This window comes from Gymnodraco acuticeps, unplaced genomic scaffold (genome assembly GCF_902827175.1).
Source record: "Gymnodraco acuticeps unplaced genomic scaffold, fGymAcu1.1, whole genome shotgun sequence".
Classification (NCBI taxonomy): domain Eukaryota; kingdom Metazoa; phylum Chordata; class Actinopteri; order Perciformes; family Bathydraconidae; genus Gymnodraco; species Gymnodraco acuticeps.
The window spans coordinates 1,383,712-1,402,104 of NW_022989861.1; the positions used below are offsets into that span (position 1 = coordinate 1,383,712).

Here is an 18,393-nt window from a genome sequence, read left to right on the forward strand (position 1 = left end):
CTGAAAATTGAAATGTAAGTGAATATTTAACTGTTTTGAACATTATGCTAATTTAAATTTGAAAAGTAGGCGGAGCTTAGGGTTCCAAGAGGATTATTTGTAGAGCAGGTCCACCCGGATATGTGTGCAAAATTTCAGGTCATTTGGAGTTACGGTGCGACTTTGTACATTTATTCCGAAATGGGTTTTTCATAGGTGGCGCTAGCGAGCACGTTGGAATATTTAACCCATTGACTCCAGAATATTGTATTTTTCACCAGTCCTGGCGTCCGTGCAAAATTATACAACTTTGTCAGCGTCCTAAAGGCCTCAAAAACAGGAAGCGCCAGCAGAAAAATAATAATTCCACCAATAACAATAGGTTCCTCGCACTTCGTGCTAGGACGCCGTTGGGTCCTAGTGCTCCGTGCTCGGGCCCTAATTATTGACCCAAATAATCGAGATTATGATTTTTGCCATAATCGAGCAGCCCTAATACACGATGTCATTGATAATGGAATATACTGTGTGACCCGTGCTGTGTTGACACTTTGGATGACAAGACACTGCATGGTAGGGGCTTGTTTGTGTGTGTTCTGACTTCAGGAGAGTAACTGTCTCTGTGAGGAATCCTATGGGAATTTTTAAATGTCGACTGCATGGATCAGGTATTTGTCTCCATTGTGTCAGTGAACCAGAGACTGAGAAAGCAATAACCGGCTAACCAGGTTTCAGACTATGTCTTTTAAACGGCTTGCACTGGTGTACCATATTTTTTAATCAAGGTGACACTTTTTATAAACCTGCAAGAAAGCAAAGAACGTGTTTGGAGGTATCAGGCATTTTTTACTTCGCACATTTGAGTGCAATAATGCAGAAAAAAGTTGGTTGTTTCATAATATCTAAGACATGAAAGTACAACCCATTCTTTGAGAAAGGCATCTTTTTGGTCTTATTGTATTGGCTAACTGTGGGACAGGGGAGACCGGTAGTGCTGCTTTCACTTAAGCAGATGATGTCAATATTTGTTCCCCAAAAAATGTATCAATGGTAATTTTTTTATTTGAATTATTTGAACGTTTTTAAGGTTGTGATTTGGCTTGGAGAAGAGTATTGGTCGTGGTTCAACACAAGCCCACATGTCTGACTTGGGATCAGATTTGGGATGCTGACACTTAATGTTTTGTTGTTTTACTGACCTGGAAGTAAGAGCTCTCACACAGGATGTCATTGCAGATGTCCAGGTGGTTCTGAGGCGGCGGTGGCTTGGTTCCGTCACCCTGGGTGTTCCCCTCTGCGGTGGACAGACGGGCCTGAGCGAACGCCTGGATGTAGTGGGACGCCACAGTCCAGAAGTGAAGATCCGACTCGTCCCCGAACAGCCTGCGGTTTACCACAACATCACATCAGCTTAGCGGATGTTCTCTCGGGGGAAGTTAGTGTAGGTCAGACATTCTGCGAGTTTCTTCTTGTAGTTCGCTCACTAATGACCACAGTTCCTGCATCTTCCAGCCCACGCCTTGCTCTTTCAGCTCCCGTCCACCCCCTCTCCACACACTGCCTTTTCTTTCGTCATTTACTTCCCTCAGCATCCCTTTCAACATATCTGCAGAGGCACACAGCTGTTGCTAGGTTACCTTGCCACATTATCCATGCCATGAAAAACTTGGGCAGTCAGCTGTGGAGACATAATCATGGGCTCTCACTGTGAGCGGGGACATTGTATTCAATCACCGTAGGAAAGGGGTCTTTGGGATGTTCTAGGCTTAAATAACAGGATGCAAACAGGGGGGGAGATTGCATTTTTACTCAGACTGGCTGCTCTAGTTACGTCGGATGCTCGAGGGAACGGAGAAGTGGAGCAGAGATGAGATCAGAGTTGCTGACACCAGCTCTCGTGTCATGCCTTGTTTGTGGGGATACAGAAACAAGGCTGTACAGTTGCGGAAAAAAATAACTCTGTTATTTAGGCAGATTATTTCACAGTTTAAAATATACATCTTATATTTTACATTACATAATCTGAATGAATTCAAATGTAACAAATAAATACTCAAGTGCAAATCTGCAATAGCTAAAACCACTTTACCTAGATGCTAATCTCCAGCCTCCTCGGGTAAAAACTGTGGTCCACAAAGGGAGGAAAAAATATTGTGGAAAGCAGCTAATAAGATCTCATTTTTATACTTTTAGTACACAATTAACGGTAATGATGATAGGTACTGATTTCCATTTAATTAAGCTCGCTTGGTTTAATTAGGTCCTCGATCCCAGATTGATCAGTAGTAGCGTTAATGCAAACACTGTTCGACTTTAGGTCATTATTACCCACTCAACTGCCTAAAGATTATACAAAAAGACAGGAAGACACTAGCAGGGGGAAACATATGGAGGCAAAAAGAGGTTTTTTTCTATGTTGGTAAGAAAAATGTGTTTGTATCCTCAAAGAGCGTCTTTCCACTTCCGGGATAACAGCTGTTTGTTTGTTGTTTAATATTACCCTGCTTATATAAACTATACTTTTGTTAGAACTCAGTGACTCAGAACTTCTTTGACACCGTCTGAATGCTAACACAATAGTCACGCCGGGGTACCTCATTGACACAGTGCTTCATGTGCAGACACCAAACAGTGTTAGAGCTCCATGCTGAGTTTAAACTCACCGTGAGACCAGGAGGCAGCGTTGCAGCAGGGTGAGCTCCGGGTCTTGTAGCACGCTCTTCATATCACTGGGGAGCCAATCAGAGGCAGACAATCAGAACACAGCGAGCGCCAATTACACTTCTCAGACACAGCGGGCCCAGCGTGGCTGTTACGGGAGATTCCCTTTTATCCGTCTACCCACACACTACATGCTTTCTGGGCCTGCTGTCTAAACATGAATCTGAGCGCAAGTGAAAACTTCATAAACGGAAACTGACATTTAGCAAACATCTGATTGTTGAATCACAACATAAAAAAAGATATGCTATTTTAAAAATCACCATTAAAAAGTGCAATTACTCACTTAGACATGGCGTTGAGCTGCTCCTGGATCAGGCCTTTAATCTCGTCTTTCTCGGTGTAGTCTCTGAAACAGAAGGGTCAAACTCACATGCCTCACTAAAATAAAACATGACCTGATATTAAAGGTAGGTAATTCACTTCAGAAACACTTTTTGTTATATTCCATAGAATGCTCTTAACATCCCGATAGCAATGAATATATTAAATGCTTTGACAATAAATACATAAAATAAATTCATCTGTGGAAGCCGTAGCGCTGTAAAAAGCACGACCAATCATCTGAGCTGGACCGGCTAAAATATCTGGATGGCCTACCTGCCGGTCAGCTTTCCATCTGTGCACAAACTTATCTCGTGCCCTCATTGGTCATGTGCACGTTCGTTCGTGTGTGTTGGAGGAGGGGCTCTGTAAGGAAGTCTGACAGAAGGGGCAGATTTTTTCCGGTTGTGTACTTTCAAATTCTAGCGCACTCGAGCTGGTTTCTCCATTCTTACCTACCCTACCTTTAAAGGTCCCCTATTATACTCTTTTTCATCAGTATATTATAGGTCTCCATATATACAAAACTTGTTGTTGTGCTCCCTATCTCTGTTTCTTATCCTATATCTAATAGAACTGCTCGGGTCTTGATAGATTGAGTGGGGAAGTTCATGAGATCTTTCTAGAGGGTTATCAAGAATAACTTTTATCCAATGACCTTTTCCCTCTCTGTCTGTGTCTGTGTATTCTCTTGTTCCGATTAACTCAGCCAAATCTTTTTTCTTGTTTTGTATCTATATCTACGCCGGGATCCGGAGTCGAGGCTGATCCTCTTGCTGTAGTCCTGTGTCCTGGATCCTCTATCCTGAGTTCTGGATTAAGTCGTGGACTTCGGGTCGTGGCTGAACCTGTCTCTGCGGTCCTGCCTTGGGTCTCGTCATGCTGCTTCCCTGATGGCTTCCACAGGATTGTAGCTGACATCCTCGTGGATTCATCTTCTTATTACAGACACATGCATTTCCTAACATTCGGTCTATATGCTGTAAAATGTATTATCTCTTTGATTTACACACGGCATCTATTGCACGTCTGTCCGTCCTGGGAGAGGGATCCCTCCTCTGTTGCTCTCCCTGAGGTTTCTCCCATTCTTTCCCCTTAAACTGTGGGGTTTTCTCTGGAAGTTTTTCCTTGTACGATGTGAGGGTCTAAGGATAGAGGGTGTCGTTTTTCTCATACTAATATTCTGAACAATCTGTGCTGTTGTATTTGCTGTAAAGTGTCTCTACTGTAGGCTATTTTTATTATATGTACAGCACTTTGGCTCGACCAAAAATCGTTTATAAATGTGCTATATAAATAAAACTTGATTTGATGTCTCTGAAGTGTTTGGCTCCAAATATCAAACAGATCGTGCATTGTAGCATCCCATAAACCCCTCTGTTTCAGCCCTGTTTTAAAAGTCTAAAGTCTGTTACTTTAGATGGAAATAAGGAGCCACACCCCTCTGAGAGAGAGATATTTGGTTAAAAAGAACACAATGGTGCTCTAGGAGGAGATTCAGGTGATAAGGTGTAATAAAAACATTATGACATCACAAAGTGGCCAAAATCTGATCAGCTCATCTTCAGTTTTTATATAAATGGAACTGAACGAAAATCAGTGTGGAATTGTATTAATAGGAATGGCAATATCAAGTTTAACAAAAATCTAAATTTGAGTTATTCATGTTTCTGGTGAAACCGAGACTAAAGCTTGAAAATATATAAAATTAAAATAACCTACAAAAAACACAAAAATAGGCAGCTAATAATCTTTTATCAGTGAAGGAATGCAGAATCATTTTACTCCATTAGATTTGACTGACAGCATTAGTTCATTTTCGACATAACTGAATATATGTGATGAACTGAAGGAATAAGCATTACTGTGTGTTAAACCATATGATGATCCAAAACTGTAAATTATACGTTCTTTTAATATAAATTACTCAATGTGTAGAAAAGCATTTTAACAGTGTGTATTATTATATCTGTTAAAGAAAAGGATTTGAATTCTTCCTCCACTAGTGCTTTTTATGGGCAGCATTTTTTACTGTTTGTGGTAAGAGGGAGTTCAAATGCAGTTACATTTTAAGTCTGTGTAGATATACATAAATGAAACACTGGCCCATATCAATATGTTGCTCTGCTTCTTTAGGGAAACACGTTGATGCCAGTATTTGTTTTTAATTTGACAGCTGGTGTACTCAACATCAGTTCACAAAATTAATTCAGACTTTACATAGGTCTTATAAATAAATTAAAACGCATTGATCAACACTGGTATTGATGTTGAAGACTGGCACAGGGCATTTTGAGCTGTAAAAAAGTGCTCTGCTCTCACAGTACTGCTTATAAAAGATCTTAAATCATGTCATGACTTGGATTTTTGTCTCTGGGCCATGCAGTGGGCTGCTATATATTCTCCAAGTATTTATTTTTCCTGTGCATTTCCTGGGTCCTGAAACCGCAGGTCAGATGAGGTAGAAAAACTTAAAATTGAAAACTTACACTGAGATCATAGAAGGGGGTGATTTAAAAGTGGACACTTGTACGGTGAGTCACTCGGAGTTGATGCTTACACTTGAGTGATGTCCATGGTGAAGGTTCCTGACCAGGGCTGCAGCAGGAGGAAGGTCTTGAGAGTGAGGGCAGCACGGGGCACCAGCAAGTAAGGACACCACACTGGATCTGAAAGATATTCACCCCATCGAAAGGAACAGGCATATTAAAGAGGCCCTGTTATGGTTCTTGGGGTTTCCCTTTCCTGTAATGTGGTTTATAGGTTGTTGTGCATATATATTATCTACAAAGGCTAAAATACGAAATTTCCTTCCCACACACTCCCCCTCCCCTGCCTGAAACACCTCCATTGTAGTCCTTTGTTACTTGCGCGACATAGTGACATCACTACGTCACACGCATGCTTCTAAACAGAGCCGGCCAGCTAACCAATCAGAGCAGACTGGGCTCTGGTTTCAGACAGAGGGTGAATGGATGCAGCACAGGCAGTATGAGAAAAATAAAGACCCTTTTGAACATTAAAGCATTTAAACATGTCACAGTAGAGACACAAAATACAAATATGAACCTGAAAATGGGCATAATAGGGCCCCTTTAATGTCAACTTGTATTACATCATGTGTCATTATGTCCTGCATTGTGTTATTGGATGTATTTTTAATGAATTATTTCTTAAATAATAAGCCTTTATCCAACTAATTTCCCTAATCAAAATTCAATATGCACTTCTCTTTCCTTCCTTCCTCGCTCCACTAGCTCACCGGTCAGGTCCTGTTCATCCATGCGGTAGCTGGCGGACTTCATGGCCATCTCCAAAACTCGGATACAGCCGTCGTCAGAGGCCAGAACAACCTTGTCTGACGTGCACCAATCAATGTCCAGGACGCGGTAGTTCACGTTGCGCCCAATCCGCATGCTGCTCACCATTTGGACCTGCGAGAAGAGGAGGAGGGTCAAGATGCTCGAGCTGTCACTTTAAAGCTCATTTGAAAGCATGGGCAATAGCTCTAGGAAGATGGTGGGATATTAAATATTTCTCAGCAGAATTTCAGAGGAGAAAGGAAGGAACTATATGGAAGGATTTTTTGATTCAACATAAGCAGAGGATGTGTGTAACATTAAAGTAATTTATGTTGGGTAGGCTCAGTGGACAAACAGCCTTTATTCAGAACAAACCTCTTTCACTGGCTTTTTATGCGAGTCATTGCAGCCCGGCTGTCAGAAGAGCACTGGAGCATTTCCAAGATTTCTCCTGCTCCTCCCTCTCCACCCTCATTCTCCCCTGCTCCTCCCGTCCACCCTCATTCTCCCCTGCTCCTCCCTTCCTCCCTCATTCTCCCCTGCTCCTCCCTTCCTCCCTCATTCTCCCCTGCTCCTCCCTTCCTCCCTCTCCATCTCTTTCCAGCCGTATTGCTCGCTTCCCTCTTCCGCTGGATCCATCTGTTGTCTGGCTTTTACGATCGGGGTCAAACATTTTTGTCTTATCTCAGCTCCCTTACCGAAAGACAATAGTGCTCCAGTGAGACCCTCTCCCTCCAACTCACACTAGTTAACTGGAGCATCTCTTGGTTGTCCAAATCCATATGCTTTTCCATTTGTATACACAATGCTGCTGGCTAAGATCACAAATATCTTGGTGTGGATATGGTATAAAAAAGAAAAAATCCAGTCTGTGACATTAGATCATATGATGAACTGGAACGCACACTAGCCTTAGGGATTCTTAGATGAGGTGAAATGAAGACAGTGCAAAGAGAGGAGGGTTAGGGTTACCCTAACCCTAACCCTAACCCTTTCTAGTTTGGGACAACTTTGGGGAAACAAAGTTAAAGAGTAGGCGAGGAAGCGTGTCGCACACAGGAAACAGGATCATCCATCCTGTTATGGTTGAGCTTATTTACGCCACTGAAAAGGCTTTAAGCGCTTGTAACTGTAATTGTACTCTTATATTAAAGAATCTTTGCAATGCGCTGCACACATACTGTGCAGCGCATTGCAAAGATTCTTTAATATAAGAGTACAATTACAGTTATTACCACAGCGTAACACAGTGCATAGTGCTTCAGTGATTACACTGCTATGCAAACAAATTTTTCTGCCATGGTTAATCTGTTTAAATGTTTGATATTCTCTTATTAACTTGCAGCCCCTTGCAGATGTTTTACTTGTATTATGCAGTGCAGTGAGGTGATGCATGCTGGGAGTTTTTAGTTATGTAGCCTCACCTCTTTGGTGTCCCAGACCTCTGCTCCATCTGTGTACATCACCAGCAGCTTCTGGTTGCCCTTCCCCGGGGCAAAGCGGATCTTCTTCACCCAGCCACGATGCGTTGGTATTCCCCTGAAAGCATCAACACCTCGGGCATTCATTTTATTTTTGTATTGCCTCACCAAATGTATTTACTCACTCTTGAGTTAGAAAAAAATAATAAGTATAGACAGTCGATCCATGAATATTATGGGCAAGTTTACTTTGGTCTTGAAAATCGAATGAATATATCAAAACTGAAAAAAGCCAAGAGAGGCAAGCAAGAAACATTCATTTAGATGATCTGCTCTCTAAACCTGATACAAACTGTTGATCTGACCTTTTTCCCCACCTGTTTTTAAGTCATAAACAGGACTTAAGAACAGGTGGAAAAAAAGTGTTGCCAGGTTGAACTTTTAAATATGTTTTTTGGTCCATAAAATGGAAATGTTCCTTTGTTATCTGAGGAACAGGTTGGAAATAAACTCTAACTTTGTGTTTGTCTGTGAAAGCACGTAAAAGAAAAGCAGCCTACCGTTGCCGAAATGAATATAACAACATAAAACACCTCCGTAAAACAAAATAACCGAGTGCAAATAAATGCTTTGGAAAAATTGAAGGTAGTAATGCAATATACTTTAGGTACAATGTTATAGGTGTCTTAAAACCTAAAGTTGATACCTGGACAAACGGGCTTTGAGGTCCCAGAAGTTGAGATTGCCGTCCACGTCCCCGAGCACCAGGGTGTCGCCTTTCCAAGCAATGCAGGCGATACTACCCATACTGCCCTGCAACACAGAAGGGATGCACATATACAGTTAGAGAGGACAAAGTAGGAAGGGTTTTTACCCCTGCTAAATGGTCATGTATTTAAAGACTGCTAATTATGTCAACTTAAAATAAAGAAATAATTAAAAACACCATCATTCCAATATATTGTCCAAATACCATCTCCTAAACTTTATAAATCTCATTGTGTTCTCATAAACTAAGAAATGTGTTTAGTGTTTGTTGATCGTTATCTGTGTACCAGCCCAGGGACTGCAGATGCAAATTCATTTGAGCTATAATCTGGCATATAGTATATTGTCTCTCCCTGAGGTGAATGTATTGTATGCATGGTCTTTTTTCAATAAAGACATAATAATAATACAAATCTATTCATAGCTAAGAGTTTTGACAGCATGGCTTGATGGTGAGCATCTTTCCTGTATGGTAATCTTCTATTATATAATATATATGCCGTTAATAACTGTGCAATATATACCTGGCGGCTAAATCCTAAGAACTGTTACAGGATGTGTATTTTGTAAATTGTTTAACTTTTTATTTTTTATCATAAAAGGCCTTTTCCTTTAGCTATAACAACACGATACTCTCTAGCCAAGTGCTAAACCAGCACGACATCTGAGTTTAAGTAGGGCTGCGCAGCAAGACAGAGTGCTGATGTGAAGACATTTAGTGTCAGCTCTGCTTCAGTGTGTACCCAGTGGATAATAGGACCAAACGTTTTAGGGGAGAATCTGTCAGTTTCCTGACAGAGATATGAAGATATTCTATAATTCTGAAAGGACTATAAACCTCCGGGCTATGCAAATCTGTGAGCGATGAATCTGCAGCCATCATGAAAAATACGGCTTTAAAAATCTTGGGGGGGGAGGGGGGAAGCTTGGGCAACTCAACACCTTTCTTTAATCAATTATAAAAAGCAACTTGTTTGGAGACACGACTACTTGCAAAGTAATCAAAATAAATCCTGTCTTCAGTAACAGCTTGTGTCTGTTTACCAGCTGGGCTGTTTAGCTGTCACAGCAAATTAATAGCTTTAGATGCCATTCAGGTAAATAAATACAGTAACATGTTCTTTCTTTTCCCCTGAGCCTGAGTCACGCTCTGAACCCGCGGAGAGAGCATGTGCAAAACAATATCTGGGACAACGTGATGACACACACCAAATCACTCGCATTCAGTTAATCTAGTAAAAATGTAAAGCTGTAGAAGCTGTTGCACATGAGGGTGCACACTTCTTATTATTCAGCCAACATGTATATCAACCCCCCACACAAGATACAAAAAATTAACCTGAAGGACACAGAATATGGAGCGGGAATGATTGCTTTTACTCCATGGGGGAGGAACTTGTGCAGAGAAGAGGACGGTTTTACATCTTTGTGTACAGTAAGGATTAGCAGAACCACTGGGAATAGCCTTGTGCGAGGATGTGGATGACCTTGACAAAGTCCAGGAGGATATGAAGCTTAAGGAAACATAACAGTTGACACAGTCTGCGCACTCACATCAGGGGGAATCCTTGCACCATCCTTGACTGTGTTGCCCTCGACGGTGATGTGGTACACCTGCCCGTCAGTGTCCGTGAACACAAAGTGCTCCCTGGCTGAGATGGCCTGACTGGACTCTGACTTGCTCTCTGCGTCCTGCAGGAGACTGTGGAGGAGAAACATGACAGTGGTAATGTTTTACACTCTTTCAAATATTTCACATTTGAAAGAGTGTAAACCAGTTCTAGGCCAGTGATTTCCAACCACGGATTCTCGGGGGGGAATGAAAGGATTGTAGAAAAGATACAAGTCATTTCAATAAAAGATGATGCGAAAATTGCAAAATATAATGGCTAATAGTTGACATAGTTAGCTAGAAGTAACGAATAAATGGACTTATTTGACCAAACTGACCAGGACATTGACAGTTACACAGTCTAAAAGCATGGTCTCAATACTATGTACTTTTGTATAATGATTACTGTTAAATAGCATACAGTTTCAAATCAATTATTTGTTTGGAGCATGACTGGTGGCCTACTGTATGGTTGCTTAAGTTAATCTCACATGAGTTGGGGATGGCTCTGAGCGAAGACACATTTTTTTATGTCTGGAAAAAAGTACTAGATTTTAGACTCCATTTTCTGAAGATGATAAAAGATAAGAAAGTCGTTTTGAAATAAGAAGGATTAACTGTTTAATATACAATCTGGTATTAGTTGAATGAATTGCAGTCCGCCACAAAGTCTCTTTAGATCCTATTTCAATTCCTCACACACCGTTGAAGCTCTGACTCTGCCTGAGGGTTTTCTATCCTGGCAAAAGACTTCATAAAACTAAATTGTGAGATCCATAACGCCGACCTTATGACTGAGGATTCCACGATACTCTGCTCAGCGTCTGACACGGTCTGCCGAGCCATGGCCTCCCTCGCTGCCATCTGCTTCTTCTTCAGGCTCTTCAGGTTGTGGGACGGGGACCACTCCTGATTAGACACACAGGGTATAGCAGTTACAGAATCACACCCAGACCCACACTCATTTTCTGGACTAACAACAGACTAACAACAGACGAAAAGCAGACAGACAGAGACAGGAGGTAAGGAGGGGTGATTTGCATTCTGAGGAGCTGCTCACATAAATGAAGCTCAGGCCCACAGGAGAGCAGCCTTCCTGTCTAACTGCTGGAGCACTGTGAATGCAGTCTGCTTGACTCAAGGTTGTAATCAATATGGAAATGAGACAGCATTACGAGGCTGAGGGAGGCCAGCATGTATTATTACGTTTTTTTATTCGCGCTGTGGAGGATTTGACTGCCCCACTGTAAAGTTTGTCCAGCATAACTCTTCTTTTATGAGCATTTCTCTGGCCTAATGAAGCCGCTGCTCTTTGCTGAGCTTGGGAAAAAATGTCAGACTAATCTTTCAAATGGCCCACTCCACAGCAAGAGGGTATTATCACAAAGGAAAGAGTCAACAATGGGTGTTAAGACAACACCTTGAGTTTGTTTTGTTACAGTAAATATCCTAACTGGAGTTATGCAGCAGTGTATTTAAAGAAGCATACCTAAACATGTTTTCTGTTGTTTATATTTCAGTGTTATTGTTGCATTCTTCTCTTCTTTTTTACTAGCACCTTAGAATGGATCAAATAGTTTCATTATTATGTAGGTTTCTACCAGTGCAGTAACGGTGGGGAAGTTCTTAGCCATCTCCCGGAGAAGCGTCCCCGTCCTGGTGTCCCACAGCTCCAGAGGTTTGTCTCTGAACACAACCACCAGGTACTGCCTGAGGAAAAACATCACAAACACACACATTCAATCTCAAAACATACACTGCCAAAGACACCACTATAGGGTCTATAAAGGCTTTTATAGGGTTATTTCTATATTGAAAAGGGCTCTTAAAATCAGTCAGGTGACTTGGATATCTTAAAGAGGACATATGATGCAAATGTTTAGGTTCATTTTTTTTGGTGCCTCTACTGTGACATGCTTTAATGTTCAAAAAGGTCTTTATTTTACACTGTCTGTGATTCAGCACCTCTTTTCACCCTCTATCTGAAACCAGAGCCCAGTCTGCTCTGATTGGTTAGCTGGCCGACTCGTTTGTGATTGGTCAACCGCTTTGAGATGTCCCATCCCTTAGAATATATGTATTTGAGAACTAGCCAATAGAAGCGTGAGTGTTACATAGTGATGTCACTATGTTAGGGAAAATCTGAGCCTTTGTAGACCATTTGCATGTACAAAAACCTATATAACACACTGCATGAAAGGGAAAAGCCCAGAGCATAATAGGGCCTCTTTAATGTTGGCTGTTGACTGTCGCACATAAGTTAATGATGTGTCATATTGCCAGCAAATACATTGATAGAATAGTTTCAGAACTATCCATAGGGTACAATACGTTTTAGATTATTTTCAACTATTTCTCAAAAGCGTAAATGCAACAATGATGAGTTTTCAAAACAATTCTTGCTATGTGTCCAACTTTTAAACCGCTTACCTAGATCAGGCCAAGAAACAAGCTCTCCTTCTTGAAACATTTCAGAGAAGAAATTCAGAATTCAACAGTGTGAAACACTGCAGCTACGGTGTATGAAAGCAGGTGAACCTCTCTCTGTAACTCCATCCCCTGGCCCATGCTATTATAAGATTGTGATCTGTAGAGGCCTGGTTGAAAATAAAAAGATAGAACTGATAAAAAGACAGATATGATGCACTGCCCTGTAATTACATCTTTTTGAACTTTGTTCAGGGGCAACTTTTGCTGAATGACAGCAGGCGATATAATTATATTATAAAGGCACATTACTCATATTAACACCCCTAATTCCTATAACACAAGAGTGTTTCTAGGAGTTGAGGACAATAAGGCCAAGGTCCTCTCCTTTCTTCTTTGGATAAACAAATTATTAAAGTCTATTGTTGTTGATGTTATTCTTTATGCACCCTGGCACCCAATGCACAATGAAATAAAAATTACTTGAATTGGTAAAACTACTTAAACTTCTATTTAGCATTTAGCTAAAATGCTAAGCTGTTGTAAGAGTAGCTTAAAGGAGCCCTATTATTTTTCTTTAATGTAGTGTTTTATAGGTTTTTGTGCATGTAAATATTCTGCAGAGGTTAAGCCCCATCATTCCCAATTCCAGTTTCTCTCTCACACCCTTGCCTAAAATGCTTTGATGGGACTCCTTTGTTTATTTCCGTGACATAGTGCCATCACTACCCAACACTCACGCTACTATTGGCTGGCGCTCCAACACATTGTTCGTGGTAGGCTAATGGGGGGACATTTGTGACACATTTGTGAGCGGTTGATTGATCAAAACAGAGGCGGCCAGCTAACCAATCAGAGCAGACTGGGCTCTGGTTTCAGACAGAGGGTGAAAAGAGGTGCTGAGAAAAATAAAGACCTTTTTAACTGACACACTCATGTCCGTTACACAGCAATATTTACCTACAGTGTATTAGCATTACCATTATATTACAGCTTGGATCATACAAGACCAAGTGAGGCAGTTGCAGCAACAGCCCTGAATGTGTTGAAATGAGAAGCAATGCGTTTCAAAAGCTCTAATATTTAACTTTTTATCCGTATGGGAAGTGTATTACTTGCATTTGTGAAGCAGATTGTAAGTGATACAATATACTAGGGATGTCCCGATCTCATTTTTTAGCTTCCGATCCCGATATTTTCATATAGGTTCCGATCCGATCCCGATATTTCCCGATACCGGTTTTCCGATACCGACTTCCGATATCACTTTTTGTGTTGGCAAACAGCATTTAATTTCGTATACATTAAGAAATAGACAGGCACCCAAATAATTTATTAGACGACAAAAACCGGAGTTTTCCATAAGTGAAATTGGCTGGTCGTCCCCTGCTATGCACTCCACAATCAGCTCAGTAATCTTGCGAAATCTCTCGGAGTCTCGAGGAAGTAAAGCCTTTCGTTTCAAGCTGTCCCGCAGTGTTTGTTGATGGAGTCCATCAGTCGCAGACGCTGTCGCTTTACAGTATGCGGCGTGTTCGTCGGGGTGGTGCTTTTTAAGATGTTTTATTAGGTTTGTGGTGTTGTAGGAGACCCTGTTAGAACTGTTGTGGAATATTTTCCAAGGCCCATAACTTTGACCCAGTGTATCAGTTCAAACTGTCCTGACTGAGCACAGGCACCTGTAACCTTGGCTGCTGTGCTCTCAGTGTTTTGTCTCCCTGTTCCTGCCTGTTGGCGTCAGCTGATAGAGGTGTTATCATTCTATCTTGTTATGCAGCATGTTGATGATGCTCTCTGAACTAGCTAAATACAGGGGTCTGGGGTAGAGTTCTTCAGAATTGACGTGGCAACTCTACCGTGAAGTCAGAACCTCTGACTCTTGGACTTGTGATGTGAATCCTCCGGCCGTTAACTCCAAATAAACCATCATGTGTTTGACATCAAAGCTACTGCTCTTCCCGTGTCTCCTTCCTGAGTCGGTGACTCCCACTGCATAGCTACACAGAAGTTTCCTCTACAAGCACCACCTCGTAAGACTTCCACACCACAGACTTTGCATGTCGCAGTCGGCGACTCACTTGTAGTTATTTTAAAATGATGCCAAACTGCAGACATTTTAACTAGCTAACGATATGTGTCCGTTCCACTTTTCCAACTCGATAATGGTGGCTGATGCAATAGAACAACAACGACAAACAATGTAACAACGTAACAACGTAACAATGGAATCATGGGAAATATTAACTATGGATCGGCCATGACATTTAATTGGATCTGCCGATCCCGATCCACCTTAAAACCCAGTATCGGGGGCCGATCCGATCCGGGGATCGGGATCGGGACATCTCTACAATATACTATAGTATGTTCATGGCCAACCCGCGGCTCTTGAGCCACATGTGGCTCTTTGCCCAGTTTCATGCGGCTCTTCAGTTCATATCGAATTATATATGTGTGAGTGTGGGGGAGAGACACGGACTCCTGACAGTTAAACCTGATATTTAGTAGGTCTGTTAAGTATTGAGTGCTGATAATTCTGACGTAATTTGGCCGGTCAAAGTTGTTTGGGCTCGGATAAAATCGCTCCGTTACTTTCGTCCCGTGTTACTTTCGTCCCGTGTTACTTTCGTCCCGTGTTACTTTCGTCCCGGCTCTCCCTACGTGTGTATGTGTGGTGTCAGGTGTCAGTATGAGAGGATGACAGCGCGTCTAATTTTTATGTGGCCCAAGAGCCAATCACAATAATACCTGCGATGCAGTGAACCAATCACCTTTGAGGGGGGGAAAACCTATCGTTGTTTAAACACTATCTGACCATGAACTGAGTTTGATCCTAAAATGGCAGGGAAGAAATGCACAGCTAAGTGAAAATATGAAGACGAACATAGGACGTTTTTAGTAGAGTGGGAGAGTTCATGTTTTTTATCGAACGCAATTGCAAGCCATTTTGCCGTGTATGCCAGACAGCAAATGGGGGACCCTGATGTAAACAAGACGAAAGTCTTTCTCTGGTCTGCATCCCCTTAACAATTGTATGTTTTGAGCTGTACTGTACTGTACCCAATATACAAGCTGTTAATAAACTTTTCAATCAATCAATCAAAGCATTAACCCATTTCAAGGCTTCAAATCTTCAGCGCCATTTCACCTCACTCCATGCTAACATCAACCAGGACTTCCCAAAAGGTACGGAATTTCGCAAGCAGAAGATAAACACCTTGAAAAGTCAGGCAGAAAAGCAGACACAGTTTTTCAAAAATATAAGATAAAATAGTAAGATAAAAAATCTTTTAAATTTTGTTTACTGAGAGTTTGTGTGTGAGTGCACACAATGTTCATTGTTATGTTGTTATGTTAACTGGCCTCTGAATACTGGTAGGAGAGGTTTGATTCAATTTCTGTCAATATTATGGTGTGTGACATTTACAATAAATCTGTCAGAGCAGAGCTGTGTGTCAGGGTTCTTACAGTCATTAAAAACCTGGAAAAGTCATGGAATTCAAAATGCTAATTCCAGGCCCTGGAAAAGTTATGGAAAACAATATTTTTCATGGAAATATTTTTCATCAAATATAATTTATATTTGATCTAATCGCCGAAATAGTAATACTATAATGATAATACATACTGTATCGTATAGTAATGAAATGTAAAATGGCATTTAACTGTCGCGGTATTTTGCTTATTTTCCTGTTCCATGTTAAAGTAACCCATTTTCAGTGGTACCGCTGAGAAAGAGTAATTGTTTTGGTCATGGAAAATTAGGTAAAGGTCATGGAGAAGTCATTGAAAATCATCGGTGAAAAAGTGTATGAACCCTGGTGTGTCTCTCTGTGGGGAGGGTCTTTGTGTGTGTGTGTGTGTGTGTGTGTGTGTGTGTGTGTGTGTGTGTGTGTGTGTGTGTGCATGTAAAGTTTTTGATTTTGATTTTATCTGTGTGAGAGAGAGGGGAGGAAGAAAGTAAAGGAGCACAGAGAAAGGCTGAGAACAAAAGAGAGAAGGAGGGGCGGGGGGGGGGGTGCAGGCGCATCTGTGACTGTGCTTGATGTGGCTCTTTGCAGTAACATAGTAACATTTGTGGCTCTTAACCTCTGACTGGTTGGCCACCTAGAGCATTGCATTCATCGCCTCCATAGCAAAGAAATGTAGGGAGTTTTGCTCTTCTTAGCAAAAGAGCAAAAATGCAATAGTTACCTAAGGAAGAATATTCAAAGATGAACGTTTTCAGTATAACACATTATACACCTACTTTGCAATTGATACACAGGGCTAAGCAAGGTTGCTTGGCATTGTCAAATAGTGGTAGATATGTGATATTCAGAGAAAGAATTCAGGTTATTTCGACACCTCAGAAAAAAAGCAAGCAAGAGCATCACACCTTTAAAATATGATATATTAAGAGATAAAGAAGGAAAGGGATAACATTGTTCCAAGGTTATTGCAAGTAAGGTGAAGGAGTATGTGGGTGTAAATTGAATATATGTAAATGTACAGTTAGTGTTTGTGTCTCAGGTAAAAACATTAGGAACAGTGATGCTTGTGTTTGGTTTTACATGTGGAGGGGAGAGCCGACTTACTTGAGATGAGACACTTTCATCATCTCAATGGGTGGCTCGTCGTTTCCTCGCTCGCCTCTGAATGCAAAGCATCTGCCTGGAAATCACAACAGACAGAGAGAGGGAGAGGGGGAGTTATGAAAGAAAGCAGGACACGGTATCTTTCCTCACACCTGTGAAGAGACTGACTTTACATTTAGTGGCAGGGCATCCTGGTTTCATCTTTTTCGCCGGAGCGGAAAGAGCAAACTGCCGACGACTTATTCTCACCAGCTGCTTTAATCCCTGCTTTACATTTACGCAAAGTCGCCATCCACCGAGCTGACATTATGCAGGGCATCAAGGTGCCCCTTTAAACAAAACAAGAATAACCTTCAGATGATCATATTTGCCAAAGGAAGTGCTGACCTGATTTTTGCTGAGGACACTCAGGCCTGTTTAAAATGTGCAGAGCTGTCTGTGGGGAAGAGGGTGGGGGGGTGACCTCTAACAGTTTCCTCAGGACTGCAGTCGGTGTGTTCCAGAAGGTAAGTAAATCGCTAGGCATATGGTGTAGAGGGAAATTGGGAGACTTGTGCTGCATTCGAGGCTAATGCTTTTCTTTTGAAACCAAAGGGTTGACATTCTTTAGCCTACACTTTTTAAAAACTGGTCAAATGTGCGTTTACAAAAAACAAACATGTTACGTCACATTTTTTCAATCGGCTGTATGCAATGGGAAGAGGCATGATTTTCACTACTATGGTTTCTATATTAATACTTTTCTTTTCATTGATGACATTTAGATTATTGTATTTTGCTAGATTAACACTTTACTGTTTATCATTATGAGTTCTCTCTTAATATCTGTGCATTTTATTACTTTTAACAACCACATTTTTGTCAACTGCTTGTGAAGCACTTTGAGGGTGCGTTTGATTTGTTCGAAAGGTCCTATCTATATAAAGTTTGATTGATTCCTTTATTTACTGCTGATGATTACTGGAAATAGGTTTTAAAGAGCTGAGCTGATGATCATCCACTAAATATAATGTGTAATTATCACTGTCACACATCATACATATTTACTGTTTGTGAGGCAATGAAAACAGAGTTCACTACAACTTCTCAATACCAGCCTTCCCCGAGTTATTACAGCATACGGACACGGTACATCTTTTTTCTTATAAAACAAAAAAAGACTAGCTGCTATCATTTCTGCAGAGACCAGGTATCAGCACAATTTAGTAAGACGAGTGAGGAAGATGAGTTTCTATCCTGGAGTCTGAAATCTTATCAGAAAA

General features: G+C 41.2%; 1 protein-coding gene across 4 annotated transcripts in view; it reads right to left on the reverse strand.

The window, feature by feature from the left end:
• The window catches only part of wdr11 (WD repeat domain 11), a 111,940-nt gene that overhangs the window by 12,034 nt on the left and 81,513 nt on the right, over positions 1-18,393 (reverse strand). For all 4 annotated transcript variants that reach the window (XM_034240939.1, XM_034240928.1, XM_034240958.1 and 1 more), the window contains 11 exons: positions 17,132-17,207; positions 11,729-11,837; positions 10,915-11,036; positions 10,070-10,217; positions 8,454-8,560; positions 7,751-7,865; positions 6,287-6,458; positions 5,585-5,693; positions 2,987-3,049; positions 2,643-2,708; positions 1,179-1,362 (listed from right to left, as the gene is read on the reverse strand). In XM_034240939.1, the coding sequence (XP_034096830.1) occupies positions 1,179-1,362; positions 2,643-2,708; positions 2,987-3,049; positions 5,585-5,693; positions 6,287-6,458; positions 7,751-7,865; positions 8,454-8,560; positions 10,070-10,217; positions 10,915-11,036; positions 11,729-11,837; positions 17,132-17,207 (1,271 nt within the window). The remainder of the gene's footprint in view (positions 1-1,178; positions 1,363-2,642; positions 2,709-2,986; positions 3,050-5,584; positions 5,694-6,286; positions 6,459-7,750; positions 7,866-8,453; positions 8,561-10,069; positions 10,218-10,914; positions 11,037-11,728; positions 11,838-17,131; positions 17,208-18,393) is intronic.